At 34.3% G+C, this 16,360-nt stretch overlaps 2 protein-coding genes across 2 annotated transcripts in view; both read left to right on the forward strand.

Moving 5' to 3' along the window:
* The window catches only part of LRRC7 (leucine rich repeat containing 7), a 229,791-nt gene that overhangs the window by 150,392 nt on the left and 63,039 nt on the right, over positions 1-16,360 (forward strand). Inside the window, exons 7-9 of the mRNA XM_070748538.1 lie at positions 10,073-10,136; positions 13,393-13,467; positions 15,038-15,182. Of these exons, the coding sequence (XP_070604639.1) occupies positions 10,073-10,136; positions 13,393-13,467; positions 15,038-15,182 (284 nt within the window). The remainder of the gene's footprint in view (positions 1-10,072; positions 10,137-13,392; positions 13,468-15,037; positions 15,183-16,360) is intronic.
* SRSF11 (serine and arginine rich splicing factor 11) overlaps positions 1-16,360 on the forward strand; it is a 233,712-nt gene that overhangs the window by 93,958 nt on the left and 123,394 nt on the right. The window lies entirely within an intron of this gene.

Below are 16,360 nucleotides of genomic sequence, written 5' to 3' on the forward strand. Positions count from 1 at the left end.
AAGGCTTGAACATGCTAAATTGAACATTCAAGTGTAAGCTAATTGTATGGAACACCAAATAGCCATGTCTTCGGTTGCGAGCTGTTACAATTTGGATATAATACTTTTATGTTAACCTACTAAATATTTTTATAAGCTAGTCATTCATACACATAGAAAAATATATCCCTTAACATAATTCAATCTCATCAATTTTTTTGTACAAAAAATTAGAAGAAAGTCAAAATGCCTTGGGCTAACTCTGAAGCATCATTCAACATCATTTTTTAAATTTTCATGTTGCAATAATAACAGTTTATGCTTTGTATTCCTCATTACTGTGAATCATATATTTTAACTCATCTAACAATCCATCAGGATTTTCTGTGTTTTTAAAATCTAAATATGAACTCTGCGTGAATATTAAAGCTTTAAAGTTTGAATATTCTCAAGCCATTCTTTATGGAAAATTGCATATATCTGACAATAATAAGAGCTCATGTTACTCAGCACCAACATGAAATTGAAGAAGACTATAAATATTTCTGTATCAATTAATTTAGGAACTTGAAATATCTTCTAATTTTAGCTGGAAGTGCAATTTCAAAGATGTCTAATTTGGGCTGGTTCGTGTAGAGGGAGTTTGCAGGAAACAGCTCTTCGTTTTGATAATTACTCTTGCATTGTAGGGGGTTGCTATCTCCACCTTGATCTATCTGTCTTAGAGGATGAAAAACCATAGATTATATCAAGGTAGAAGCTATCATTTCCTTTATGGATATATTTTAATGTGTATAGATGCATTTTTATAGTATGCATGAAATCAGGAATAGGATTCTGTAATTTTAAAGACCTATGCTCTAATTCTGATAGTAGGTCCAAAGATGTGATAACTGTCAGAGACCTGAATGCTATTGTACATTTGTATACCATTTATTTCCTAATAATAAAATACAGTGCCTTAAAAGTAAAAACACATTAACACTATGGAAAGCATAATACATTTCCGAACCATTTCCAGATATCTGTATAAGCATCCAGTCAGATTGGTTCGGTGGCCTAAAGGTGGATCTTTTGCCTCACAATCAGGAGGCTGTGAGTTCGATCCTAGGAAGAGGCAGATATTTCTCTCTCTGGGCACCATGAGAATATATCTGCTGAATATAACTCCCTATTGGTGACAGGAAGGGCATCCGACTCAGTTCTATGCACTTGCCCAGATTCCACAAGGGATCATGGGATCATTAAACGGATATGATGGACAAGCAGTGATGGAGTAACAGTCACTATGAAGCATTATTTGGTTGTAATAATTTGAGAATTAAAGATGTATCATTATATCTTGTATGATGTAATGATTAATCTTAAAACATTATAGGATATCTTGAATTATATGGATCTATTGGCAGGGTGGCACTTATTATATTTTTCTTGTATACAGAACAGATCTGTTCTGCGCAGATACCTAAACTTGCATCTATGTTTCTGTAGAATCTGTAGTGAGTTTTCTAAAGGAGGAACCAGTAACAGTTTGGATCTGTGGAACAACTGCTAGTAAAGGAAAGGATATTTTATTTTGTTTTCCAAATCTTGATGTTGTGGCCTTTTCCATATAATTTTCAGATCAAGGACAACATTTCGGAAAGTTAATCCTTTTCCAGTTGATTGGCAAAGACGTGATGAAGATGTTATCTGTTGTTTAAAACAGCTGTAGAATGCTTATAGTAAGTATAGTGTTAGGGTCAGAGGAGGGAATCTTGATATTTAACCACAGCAGCAGCATTCTACATTAACTGGAGTTTCTGAAGATAGAATATATTAAGGTGATTCAGTCTACATGAAAGATAGAACAATTGTATGCAACATTATGACCAAATTTCCTGCCTCAATAATCGATTTAGTATATTAGCTAAAGGTTAAAAAAAACCTCTCTCTTGGAGAGAATTGCCTTCTGGACTAATATTAAAACTAAAGGTGAAACCCAGAGCATCTCCAAACTATAAAACTAATCCTTCAAGAAGAATATAAATCCACCCATAAGCATTTCTCTCCAGGAAATTAAGTTTCCTGACTAAAACCATTGCTTTGCCCAGATTTAATTGCACTATATTTACTGTCATCAACTCCAGTAAGTGTGTGATCTCAGATATCATTAGACTTCCTTCGTAAATTGCAATAATAAAAATCCAGGTGCTGACAAACATTTACATATTACAGTAGAGATGAATTACACATTGTTCACTGAAGAGAATATGTAAAAAGCAAAAAGGCTTAAGTTTAATACAGTGTAGTTTTCTTTGAGTTGTATTTAATAATAAAAACAGTATTCAGAGAGGGGCAGCATACAAATCTAATAAATAAATAAATTCCAAAAGTAATTCAATTCTAGAGCAAAACTAAAATAATATTGTTATGATAGGTAAACATATTGTTAACATAGGTAAAAAGAATTTAATCTGTTTATCATAGCTACAATGTAATCTTAAACTTGCTTATTTAGAAAAATAAGATCCATAGAGTTTAACTAATTGAACTCTAACTGTAACCTAATGAATTCAATTTCAAGTTGAATTAATTAAATTCAAAATTCAAAGTTTATTTGCATTGTAGAATTCTTTTTTTATTTCATATTAGTCACACAGAAAGCATATACCTAAAATGTTAATTCGTTAGGGATTTTTCAGAGTCCAATCCCAATTTTCATAAACTTTGTATTTGCTTAATATTCCTTTAGATAATGCAATTTGGAATTCGAAATACAAATTTTAGTTTTCAGTGAATGGCTTCAACAGCTTAAACACTATATTTCATTATGTAAAAGTTTACTTAGAAATGTTTATCACATGATAATCATGTGGTATTGACTTTTATCAAATCAAACATAAAGCACAAGAAATTTGTTTGGGTTTAGAAAAAAGTCCAGGCTTAGAATTCTACTAAAAGTAAGATGTTATAACTAGCTCTTTAGGTAAATTACTTTCATGACCTAAATAATTTTAGACCCTTAAAAGGAAGAATACTTTTTTTTTAAAAAAAATCAAGACTTTTTAAGAATATTGACTAGCAAAGATTTCCCCTCACTCCCCATCTTAGCCCTTTATAACATAACTCTGGACTAAGGAAGGGGAAAATTTCAGTCTCCAAATTTCTAATTTTGTTGTAAGATGACTTAGAAAAACTTGAAAAAAAATCATTTCCTAATGTTATAAGTCAGGTGTCTCTCTTTTTAAGTGCCATAATCCATTTGGTAGTTTTAGTCACCTCTTCTGCTCAAGCAGTTCCATCTTTTTGGGCATTGAAATTGATTTTTCTCATCTTAGCATGTGAAGATCGAGAGTGTACCCCTTGCCCCATCGCCTGGGAGAGTACAATGGCACCAACAGCAGAGGATGTGAAGGCAGCATCAGCATTTCGAACACCTGAAATGGCAGCATCAGGAGCATCAGCACGAGTAGACTATGTTGAGGTAGTTCTCCCATGCTATACTATGAAACCAAAACAGTTTGGGGATACTACATGCTGATGGAGGCTGCCTCTTACTAGATAATCTTTGAGACAAATGTTTACTGTGTTTTAGAATATGCACTTTTTCTTTGAGAAGAGAATATGCCCTCTCCACACTTAAACTTCTATATAGGATAAGATTGGGCCAATTCCCAGGAATTTTATCATTGAAGAGCAGTGTTACTAATTTGCACTTTGGTCAAAGCAGCCATTTTGCTTCCTACAATTCTAAAAGTGAAAAAAGTAATACATTTAAAATGACTCATAATAGCTTAAATGTAGGAAAAGTTAATATCTTAAATGTAGGAAAAGATAACTTTGTCTTTAAAAGTTTGTTCATGGATGATTGGAGGTAAAAACAAAAAAATCCTGTGTTGTTTAGAAAGATTTGCACCAATATAGACTTGCAAGACTGAGATGGAAATTTAGGCACTTTTCCAGCAAAGAATCATGAGTGGAAATATGAGTGACTAAATGTCAAGATCTCTGTATCTTAGTGACAATACACGTGACTTTTCTCCAAGAAAGGAATATGCATATCTCCTTCTTAATAAATTATGAAGATTGAAATAGGAGACCAGAGTCACTCATGTTTTCTCTCTTGATTACACTCTGGATTTTTAAAAAATGTTATGTTTGGATGATATTGTGCATTAGAAGACTATACACTTACTGTGAATTTTAAATTTAAGGCTGATTACAGGTTGCTTGTTTTATAGCTTTTATTAGTCCAGTCATTTTGAGAAGAATTTGTATCTAGTATTAGAACAGTGTCTACATTTGCACATCTATTGGGTGTGGGGGTGTGCGCACGCACAGGGACACACACACACACACACACACACACACACACATGCTTTATTAAGCAATGTACACTTTCATTGGTATCATTTAAAATATGTTCAGATTTATGTTTTAAAAGATTGAAAATGTGTTGCTGATAAAAGTTGCAGTGGATTATTGCAGTAGATTATGGTGAATTTAAATAATTGACAATACTTTCAGGACCACCTTCTGCCGCATGAATCCCAGCGACCGATTAGGTCCCACAGAGTTGGCCTTCTCCGGGTCCCGTTGACAAAACAATGCCGTCTGGCGGGACCCAGGGAAAGAGCCTTCTTTGTGGTGGCCCCGACCCTCTGGGATCAACTCCCCCTAGAGGTTAGGACTGCCCCCACCCTCTTTGCCTTTCGCAAATTCCTAAAAACCCACCTTTTCGCCAGGCATGGGGAAATTGATTCCCCTTGGTCGCTTTGTTTTATGTATGGTTTGTTTGGGTTGTATGAGTGTTTTTAATCAAGGGTTTTTACCTGTTTTGTTTTCATCATTGGATTTGTATTTTATATTCCTGTTGTGAGCTGCTCCGAATCTCCGGAGAGGAGTGGCATACAAATCAAATCAAATCAATCAATCAATAAATAAATAAATAAAATCTTCAGATGGATGGTACAAATAGAGTTTAACAAAACTAGTAATAGCAATATATTTAAAGGGTGGATATTGAATTATTTTTAATTTATTCAGGAAAAATCATATATATTTTATTTTATGGCCATTTCAATAGTAATAAATATAAACATACATTATCTTTTTCCCACGCATTGAAATGGAATGTTATTTATATGCAGAATGAATTCAGAATAGAGATGTTGAACGTGAAATTTAAATGTAACTATTAAAATATAAAGTATATGATCACAATATATTGTCATCAGATATGCTAGTAGAATGCTAGGAGAGAGTGAACTATAATTTTGGAAGCTAATTGATTTCAAATCAGTTTCAACTTTATAAATTAATTCTTAATCCTTTCATTGGGATTCTATGATTATTATCTATATTTAATTGGCTAAGCTAAAATAAGTAAACATTATAGTTTACTTGCTTTATGATGTTGATGTTATTAATTTTATAGTTTGTTAGTAATATATATGTAGAAAGTATTAAATTAAATATTCTGGGTCTAAATTATAAATTATATAGATATAAATTATATAGATATTTTTAAATTTTTAAATTTTTCTTGTTGTAAGCCGAGTCCTCGGAGAGGGGCGGCATACAAATCTAGTAAATAATAATAATAATAATAATAATAATAATAATAATAATAATAATAATAATAATATATTGGATTAGAAAGTTAAGTAAAAAGTAGAATTTTCATAAAAATTCTTAAATTATAGCCAATCAACAATTAGTATCTTATATTATATTATGTAATTTTTAATAGTGTTCCACATAAAAAAGACTTTGATTTTAATCTGTGGGGTAAAACAAACTTGAGACTATTTTTAATAACTATGATCGATGGAAGTTTACTATGTATTTATGTGACCATTTTCACTAGTTTTTAACTCCTAGCACATACATAATTCTAAGTCATTAGGACACAATGGGCAAGCATTATTATTGTTGTTGTTGTTGTTGTTGTTATTATTAATTATACCAATTTAGTGATAAATAATCAATGTAAACACTGATTATTATTTCCTAAAAATATATGTACCTAGACAACACACTTTTTAACTAAAAATGGAAATTTTATGTTATAATTTTTTAAAAAAATTATAACACAAAATTCTAAGTCATATTTTGCTTAGTGTGACATATGAAAAGTCATCCCTGAGAATTGCTCCTGAATCTTCATTGTATTTGTGTGATTTAGTAGGCCTTCATACTTTAGTCTCTTTTTAGTTTAATACTTTTCTTATAGGATTAGAGCAAGGGTGTCAAATTCACGTCATCAGGTGACATATGGGGACTTTTTTCCTTTTTTAACATTATTTGTTTGTTTGTTTGTTTGTTTATTTATTTATTTATTTGATTTCTATGCCGCCCAATCCCAAAGGACTCAAGGCTGCTTACAATAATGATATAAATACAAATACAAATACTGTAGATACAGAACAATAAAAAGAAGTTGAATATAATATCTAAAACTATAAAATCCCATAATTGGAGTCCAGATCATTCTGAATCTGGGCGACTTTATCTGCAAGAAACTGAACAAATTCCTCAGCCTGGGGCGGAAACTCCTATTCAGGAGAGAGCGAGTTACCCTAAACAGGGCAGCTGGGAAAGAATCTGCAGATGCAATAAGGGTGATAACATACGCTGACTTTTCCGTCTTTATCGCCACAAGGTAAATCCTAATGTAGCCTCTTACCTGTGTTTGGTCAGATTCAGAGTTACTGACCCTCCATGGCGTCTCTTCTGGCATTTCATCCCCTGGAGTTCCTCAGTGAACCAAAAAGGTATCTAGGGTCTCAGAGAGGCCGCAAAGACGCAATCCGGTCCAGAGCCCTCAATGTGGCCTTATTCCATGCCGTCACCAGAGACTCAGACGGACTATGGACAAACAAGTCAGGAATTTCCCCAAGCTCCCTCTGAAACCTATCTGTATCCATTAGGTGCCTGGGGCGGAACCTCCTAATCGGTTCTGCCTCCTTGTGGTGGGGGATTGGTCGATCAAAGTCCAGCCTCAGCAGGGAATGATCTGACCACGACAAGGGTGTGGTGACCCTTAAAACCAGATCATTTTTCCACTGCTCCAAGAGAAATGCCAAGTCAAGTGTATGTTCCCCTCTATTATGCTAAACAGGGTGTAGGCGTGGCCAGCACAGGATGTATCTGGCCCATGGGCCAGGAGTTTGACAGCCCTGGTTTACAGCATCTATAAATAGAATATAAATAGAATTAGATAAGTAGAACGTGCCTAAATTGTTTGGGTTCATTAGCTTTCTAAGTAATGAGTTATCATGGCTTCTGTATCAATTAGGGATATAAGTGGAACTTTGGCTAGTAGTATATGAATATTTTAAGAATGTTTACAGATCCTGCCAATTTATTGTTACTGCTATTATTCTGTATTCTTCTTTGTCTTACATGTAATATTTGTAGGTGAAATATTTCTCTAATGTTTTATAATAATAGTGTTACTTGTTCCTACCAGTTTCTTGTAATACAAGTTTATTCATCTCAGTGGATTTGAAATATAAAATACTGTATAGATCTGACTAGGATTTTAGCATAAACGGTTGCTATTGTATACATTAACATTACAAATAATATATCTTATATTTTCAGAAGAAACTTTTAGTAGTATTTATTGAAAATCTTTTACATTATTAAAAGATAAACAAGAACAAAAAATTAAAAAGTAGAAAAAAGAGAAGTGATAGAAACAGAGAAAGAGAGAGTTGAAAGAAAAGTTTAAAAAGCAGCTTTCATTTTTCTTTACAGTGGTTACAAACTTTTATCATTTCTCCCCCTGTAGAAGAACTACATTTTTATATAGTTTCTTTCTCCCATAACCCATTTAAATCAGCAAACCCAGAAATCAATTTTTGGCAAAATGTATTTATTGTTGTCTCGCTTTTTCCCTTTGCAAGTTCTGCCATCTTCACTATTTAATCCTCCATTATGGATATTTCTGTATTTTTCCGTATTTGTGTATATAGTAACCTTGTTGCAATTATCAGATATAATATCATACACAAAAACAGGTATCCATAATTCCTTTTTAATTGCACATATGTAAGTCTTAATTTTTTAAAAATCAGTTTTCATCTGAGTAATAGTACTTAAAGTTTGGTACATATGTATTTATATCCAGTGCTTTTTCACTTTTACACATATCTGCCCTACGTAATAAAATGTTCCTTCATGCAGCAGTCATAATTTATAGATGTCTCATCAGTGCTCATCCAACAGTGACAGTGTCAGAAGGGTCCAGGTGTTTCTTGCTGCTATGGTTTCATGACCCCAAATATTTATCCCATAAATTCCCGAATACTCAGTTGGCCTTCTCTGTAAATTCACATACATAACCTTGTATCCCTAGTTCTTTTGTGTTATTGCCTGCCATATCATACCTACCTTGATTCCTTTCCCCTCCAAGACTAAAAATAAGACTAAAAATAAGATTGATATAATAATTAAATAATTAAAATTCTGTGCTCTGCCTCTATGCGGTCAGTATTTATCTAGAGTAGAGTTGGTGTTGATTTTCTTTTATACAATTGTTTGAATCTCCATAATGCTAAATAGTTTGTTGTTCAAAAGGCCGTATTCCAAAGAAATGTCAAAGAACCATTTTGTAATTATAAAAGGCAATGGTGTGTAACATTGAGATAAATGATTTACGCCAAATAAATTATTCATTTATCGTCCCTGTGAATTTAACATCACTGAATAAAATGAGGGAGGGAGGGAGGAAGGAAAGGAGGAAGGATAATAGTTAGGTACTTGTAAAAGAATTTTCATAATTAATCTAATTTAATACATATTCTTCTGAAGACACAAATAAGGCTTCATTACATATCAGGTAATTTATTTTTTTATTAATGACTCCCCAAATTGGGAAGACATTGGGAAAGAGTAGCTGACAATTTGTTCATGCCTTCCATGTCCAGCCATAAGGCAAAGACTATTTTGTTTGTTGCAGTGATTAATAGCCTCATTGGGACAAGGAATCAAAGGAACAGAATGGAGTAAAATCAAGTGAAAATTTAGAACATAAAATATTACGCTATGTGGTCAAATAATGTTCTTTTTTTTTAATAGCCAATTTCTTTTTGGAGGAAAATACGTCTTACATGATCTTTCATATGTCTTGTTCATTATGTTTAAAAATGTTACTAATAAGTAAATTATGATGTTAGGCAGACAGTATCAGATACATAAAAATAGTTGAAATATACAAAACCTATTAGCGATAGATTGTATAAACTTTCAAGTCAAACAGTGACATTTTTCAACTTTTTTACATCAATATTCTCTACAATCCTATTTTACATTAGTATTTTTCTTCCTGCTATTTTTTCTAAGATGTATAATCTGAAAACTATTCTGGCAGAGAATTACAGAACATAAGGTCAACACATGTAGACAACATCACTGGGAGAATTGATCCAAATATTGAAGTGAAGTGTTGCATTGTTTGACCAGTAGTTAGCCTTGATTGTTTAATATTGAAATTACTTCAACAATCAAGGGGAAACAGTATCCACAAAGAGGGGAAACCCAAGCCAGAATAATTTATATTACATGTTTAGCATAGGTATTACAGTATTGCAAAATATGATGTCATATATGTGTTCATATAGCTCACATATAATGAGCTTAGCATATTCATATTATATATTTAATAGAATATTTTCAATACTTTGGGATTGTAAAATTCCCCAACCCATTATTACAAAATGCTAACATTTTGATCCAGTATTGAAATCATTTTCACTACTGTATTGCAGAAATCATTTTTCATTTACCAAAGTGTTCCTTGAAGATTATCATATTTTGATATGTCTTTACAGATTTAAAATCTCAATTTAAATAAAATGAGAGTCAGCTCACATAGTAATTTAAGCTTAGGAGTTTTCAATCCATAATAAAATTATGTGCCCAAAAGTACTTTCATAATAAAAACAGCAATTTCTTAATTTGACCAAAAAAAAATGCTGACTGCTATGACTTTTTTAGTTTTAACAATGTGAATAACAGTGCATGCCTTATCGCTTTGCATACTGTAGATTTACTAAATTTATTATTAGATAAAATGATTATAATTGTCTTTGTTTTTTTGTAGGTCAATGCTCAAACTGACCCAGCTGGAGAGGCTTGACCTGGGTAATAATGAATTTTCTGAGCTGGTAAGGAACATTTGTTCAAAAATAAACAAAACAATCTTTCTAAAAGAAGCAGTCATTTAATATACAAATCTTCAGCCTAGTGATCCATATCATTATACTATTTATGGCAAATTAGCTCCCTTGAGGAAAAAGAAGTTGCTGCACTATTTAATTTCCTCTATATGTTGAACAAAGTTCCATTCTATGTAGATGTTTTTAAAAATCAACTATGGAGTGATAATGGATATATTTCTATCTAAACCTTTTTTAAAAAGAGAGTAGGATAATAAGAAATATAACTAGTTATTTATTTGTTTATTGTACCTAATGCTTTAAATTTTGTAGGATAATAAGGGATCGTGCAGATGGTGATATAACTCATAATATTTAAATGTTTAGAGTTTGTAAAATTCTAGAGAATAGAATAGACTAGAATAGATCAAGTGTAATTGAACACACAAGGAATTTGTCTTTGGTACATAAGCGTCAAGTACATAAAGATATAAGTGATAAATCATGATCATAGTCAACATTCATTATGAATCATAACATACAATACTTAGTGACAGTCATGAGATACTAAATAAGCAATCAACCTAAATCATACTAAGAAACTAAATGCAGATAATTTTACGAAGATACAAGTGTAGTGCTACTGTGAAAGATTTGGTGGAGTCCAGGTTCTTCTGGCCCTCTTGATATGGCCACAGGCATGCTGGTCAGTCTTTTCCCAGATGGGTCATATGATAAGATGGTATTCATATAGCTGGTCTGCTCTTCTTCCTTTCTCTCTCTCTCCTCTCTCCCTCTCTTGAATTGTCTGATGAACAATCCTCACTCCCTCTTTTGAACTGCCTGATGAACTCTCCTTCAACTGCCTCTGATCCTTCATGGATTTCTATACTTGCCCCGCAGAAGCTTTTTCTCTCCTATCTCCTTCTCTCCCTAAGCCTTACCCCACAGAAGCCTCCTCTACCCTATGCCACTTCTCTCCCTCAGCCTTGCCCCACAGAAGCCTCCTCTATCCTACCCTCTTCTCTCCCTCAGCCTTGCCCCACAGAAGCTTCTTCTATCCTACCCTCTTCTCTCCCTCAGCCTTGCCCCACACAAGCTTCTTCTATCCTACCCTCTTCTCTCCCTCAGCCTTGCCCCACACAAGCTTCTTCTATCCTACCCTCTTTTCTCCCTCAGCCTTGCCCCACACAAGCTTCTTCTATCCTACCCTCTTCTCTCCCTCAGCCTTGCCCCACACAAGCTTCTTCTATCCTACCCTCTTCTCTCCCTCAGCCTTGCCCCACACAAGCTTCTTCTATCCTACCCTCTTCTCTCCCTCAGCCTTGCCCCACACAAGCTTCTTCTATCCTACCCTCTTCTCTCCCTCAGCCTTGCCCCACAGAAGCCTCCTCTATCCTACCCTCTTCTCTCCCTCAGCCTTGCCCCACAGAAGCTTCTTCTATCCTACCCTCTTCTCTCCCTCAGCCTTGCCCCAAAGAAGCCTCCTCTATCCTACCCTCTTCTCTCCCTCAGCCTTGCCCCACAGAAGCCTCCTCTACCCTACCCCACTTCTCTCGCTCAGCCTTGCCCCACAGAAGCTTCTTCTATCCTACCCTCTTCTCTCCCACAGTCTTGCCCCACAGAAGCCTCCTCTATCCTACCCTCTTCTCTCCCTCAGGCTTGCTGTTATGTCCTGAGCAGCTGGGAAGTTTTTTGGGCTCCTTCCCAAAAGGACTCCCTATTTAAATCCCTGCCAAAAGCAGGCAGGGGCTGATGTTTGCTCACTATAACCAATAAAGAGCTGAAGTCTCACTGCTAGTTTCCTGCCTTTTCAGTATCTGAACTCAACACTTGCCCCACAAAACCTCTCCTATCCTACCCCTTCTCTCCCTTGGTCTTACCCCACAGAAACCTCTCCTATCCTTGCTATTGTCTTTACTCCCTCTCTCTTTCCCAAGGCCTCTTTCTCCATTTCCCCATTAAGCCTCTTTTCATATCCTCTCAGGCATCATTTTCTCCCATCCTAGGAAGCATAGGATCCCCCCTAACCTTACTTTCTGGCCTCCCCCCCCCCAGAAAAAACCCCCCTCCTTCCTCCTTGTCTTCCCGCGAAAAAATTCTCCCCCTATTCCCACTACGCAAGCAACAATGTTATAGCCATAAGTAGAAAAGGAGATAAGTAGTAGGAAGGATGAGAAGAATAATGCTAATACAGTCTTAGTAATAATGTGACAGTATTATGGAAATAATTTGTTTAGCAGAGTGATGGCATTGGGGGGGGGGAACTGGCTTTGTGTCTAGTTGTTTTGGTGTGCGATGCCCTATAATGTCAATTTGAGGGTAGGAGTTGAAACAATTTAGGTCAAGGATGTGAGGAGTCTGTAGATATTTTCACATCCCTGTTTTTGACTGGTGGAGTATACAGGTCTGCAATGGAAGGCAGGTTGGTAGAAATTGTTTCCCCCCCCCCCCCTGCATTTCTAATTATCTGTTGATGTCTGTGTTGTCTTGTTGGGTGCAGATCCAAACCAGAAAGTTATAGATGTGTAGATAACAGACTCAATAATTCCTCTGTAGAAATGTATCAGCAGCTCCTTGGGCAGTCTGAGCTTTCTGAGTAGGCGCAGAAAGAACATTATTTGATGTTAGGTGTCTATTTTAATTCTTGAGATATTATAGAACCTAAAAACTTGAAGGTCTCTACTGTTGATACTGTGTTGTCTAGTATTGGAACAGGTGGTAGTATAGGAGAGTTTCTCCTAAAATCTATGGTTTTGAGTGTGTTTAGTTCAAGATTATTCTGGTCACACTTGTTGTTCAATCTCTATATGCTGATTTGTTGTTGTCTCAATTAGATGAATTGCTGTTGTATCATCTGTAAATGTCAGTACTTTAACAGAGGATCTTTTGAGATGCAATTATTGGTATATAGAAGAAGTTTAATAATTTAATAAATAAATAAAGTAGAGAGAGCACACAGCCCTGGGGGGGTAGGGTGCTGTGCTAACTGTACATGTATCAAATGTGATTTTGCCTAGCTTCACCTGCTGCTTCCTGCCTATTAGAAAGCTTATGATCTACTTATACTTATCCAGATCTATTATTGTTATTCGGGCTGCTAACTTTTCCACCCAATTCTAATGAGTGTCAGCTTGATACTTAGTTGACCAATTGATGTGTAGACTGATTAAACCATTCATAAATCAAAATATGAGTTGCAATAATATTTAATATAATAATCAATTAAGAGTATATGTTTATGTTAAAGTTGGTTTTTTTGCAGCCTGAAGTTCTGGAACAAATACAAAACGTAAAAGAATTATGGATGGACAACAATTCACTTCAAACATTACCTGGGGTATGGGTGCATATACATATATGTATATATGAAGTATAATATTGCAGAATTCTATAATAAATATGTTTTGGAAGTGCAGATCATTTTTATTTGATGAAGTTATTTTGGTACTGCCTTCGCTGAAAAAGTTCTTTAAAATTCAAGGAAATATTGACATATGTAGGCTATATTGAACTGTGTAACATCAGAAGTTGATCACATGAAAATTGTTTTTATTTTACAAAATATTTTATAGAATTTGTCCCATTTCTATTCCATCAGAATCTGGGTTTCGGATTTTGGATATGTTCTATAGTTTAGCCTATTTGAGGTACCTTGGTTTAAAAATGATTGCCCTATGATGGACCATTTCACCCAATTAAAGATTAAACACAGACAAACAGGAGAATTTCAGTAATATATAGATTTAACAATAAAAGTACATAAACCCAAAGGAAGAAGAAAGAAACACTCATATGAAAACAAACAAAGGGTAATTAATAAAAGAAAGATCAGCATAAAAGAATAAATCAACTTAAAAGGAGAAGCAAATTACCAAAATTATTAGACCGATAACTATCGCAATTGAAAATCAAATAAATCTTTATTATGTTTATAAAGCCAAAATAATGTCAACTGCAACAGATTTAGTGATGTTTCTGGAGATATTTAACAAAAATGAGGCAAATAATCTCCAAATTAGCATGAGTTCAGATTAAAAATTGTTGTTAAATTGCCATGCCATTCAAAAGGGACAGCATCAAGAACACATGACAAATTGTTTATTTTCTCCACTGACTTGGACAGGAAAATTATGATCTTGCTTTTTTAACAAGATTAATATAACTATTTAGCAATAGAGAATAAAAACTGTCCTCTGAGCTGGGCAAGGAATATTTGCTAAGTATTTGGTATAAGAGAGCAATCTCCCATAGAAAGGCAATTCAAACAAAGTTGGAGCTTTGATTAAATCATGCTGGCTGTCCTTATCAAGGTTGATCATTTCAGATAAGACCTGGTTTTCCAGATTTAAATAAAGAGCTGATTGTACGATTTTGAGTGTGCAACGGTTACTACCTTCTGTAAGGACACAACGTTGTACTGCAGTATCAAAAAGACCCAGGATGTTTACCAAAATGTGTATCTTAATCCAGTATAAAGGTATACTCATATAAATAGACTATGTGTTTTGTGCCTTTCAGTATCATAGAAGTAATGTAGCATGCCTGTTCTAATATATTGCTCATATTGGCTAGAAAGGCCTTTGCATAACTTTGTATTGTATACTACTTGTGCCCATTCCTAGACTGAGAGGCTCTACTCATGGGATGCCTCATATAGATACTGTATTACACAAAATGTTCAAAGCTTAATAATAGTTTCAGTCAAAATATTAGAAACTAATATATTTTGTGTGTCCTTGGTTTTTCCATTTAAACTGATCAATGAGACATCAAGACAGTTTACTTTTGCTTCAATAAATTGACATGTTCACTAACTTTTAAGTTTGTAATGTATTACTGTATTAAATATTAGTAACTGCAATGAATAGTTGAATCAACTAACTATATTCTTATGTAATCTTATCAAGTCTATAGGACGATTAAAACAACTGATATACTTGGATATGTCAAAAAATAGGATAGAAAGTATGGACATGGACATATCAGGATGTGAAGCCCTTGAAGATCTACTATTGTCATCAAATATGCTACAACAACTGCCAGATTCTATAGGTATTGACTGAATAATGACTACTGTGGAATTGGGTTTGGGGTAATAGGTGAAATTCATTTAGATTTTTCTCAGTAGTAACAAAAAAAACCCCAGTAAGCATGAGTTATTAGTATCTTTAACTTGAAAATTATATACTGCTCTTTCATTAAGTTAAAGAACATAAATGAAAGTTTTTATGTCATGCTTCAAAGTTTAAATAAATGCATTTCATTAAATTGCACAGTATATAATTTTCCTACATGAGAACTCATGCTTGAGAATGTTTCTTAAAACATTCAATAGCATTCATTTTTCATTCATTCATTGATTAAAATATTTCAATAGCATTAATATTTTTGTTTTGGAATGTATCTTACAATATATATAGTAATTTCCAGGGTTGGGTTCCTCCCGGTTCGGACCAGATCGCTGGAACCACTACCAACCTGCTGGTGATGTCACAATGATGTCAAGGATCCGGTTTGGTCAGTTCCGGTCCATAGCCACCACCATCTTTTGGGGGGGAATTTTTTATGAATTTTTTACTGTTTGGGAGTTTTTTCCTCTGCTGCTGCTTGAAAAAGAGCCCTCTCACCCGGCCCAGGTTTATACTTACCTTTATTCCTTCACCCGAAGCACAGCTGATCAGCTCTTCAGCTGTGTTTCGAGCTGATTATAACTACTGAGCATGTGTGGAAGCAGAATTGCACAAGGGGACACATGTGTGTATGCAAGCGGAGCGATTGCGCGCGCACGAAATGTCACAATGTGAATCAGTGGCAAAGGTAAGTGGAACCCACCCCTGATAATTTCAATTAGAAAATATCACCAAGAATAATTATTGATGTAAAATTAACACTTTCAGATATAAGTTTCAAAATGCATTTTAAAAAGTGTAGGATAGGAATTAATTTAATTGGGATGTCAATCCATTTAGATGCATTGTATTGGCAGCAGCAAAAATTGATGTATCCTTGGAAAAGTAAAAGTAGTGTGTTTATAAAAAAGAACACTTTCAGTTGATCTATCAGATCTCTCTGCGTGTTTCCCTCTCTCTTTCAATTCTGTTATTTCAAGTCACTTCTGTTCAGAAATCTTTTAATAGGCATCATAACATAGTACTCAGAACTACCAAACAACAAAAGCTGCACTTTGCATTGCAAAACAAATGTAGTATATGCTTGCACTGTTCATTTAT

The sequence above is a fragment of the Erythrolamprus reginae genome, chromosome 3, assembly GCF_031021105.1.
Source record: "Erythrolamprus reginae isolate rEryReg1 chromosome 3, rEryReg1.hap1, whole genome shotgun sequence".
NCBI lineage: Eukaryota > Metazoa > Chordata > Lepidosauria > Squamata > Dipsadidae > Erythrolamprus > Erythrolamprus reginae.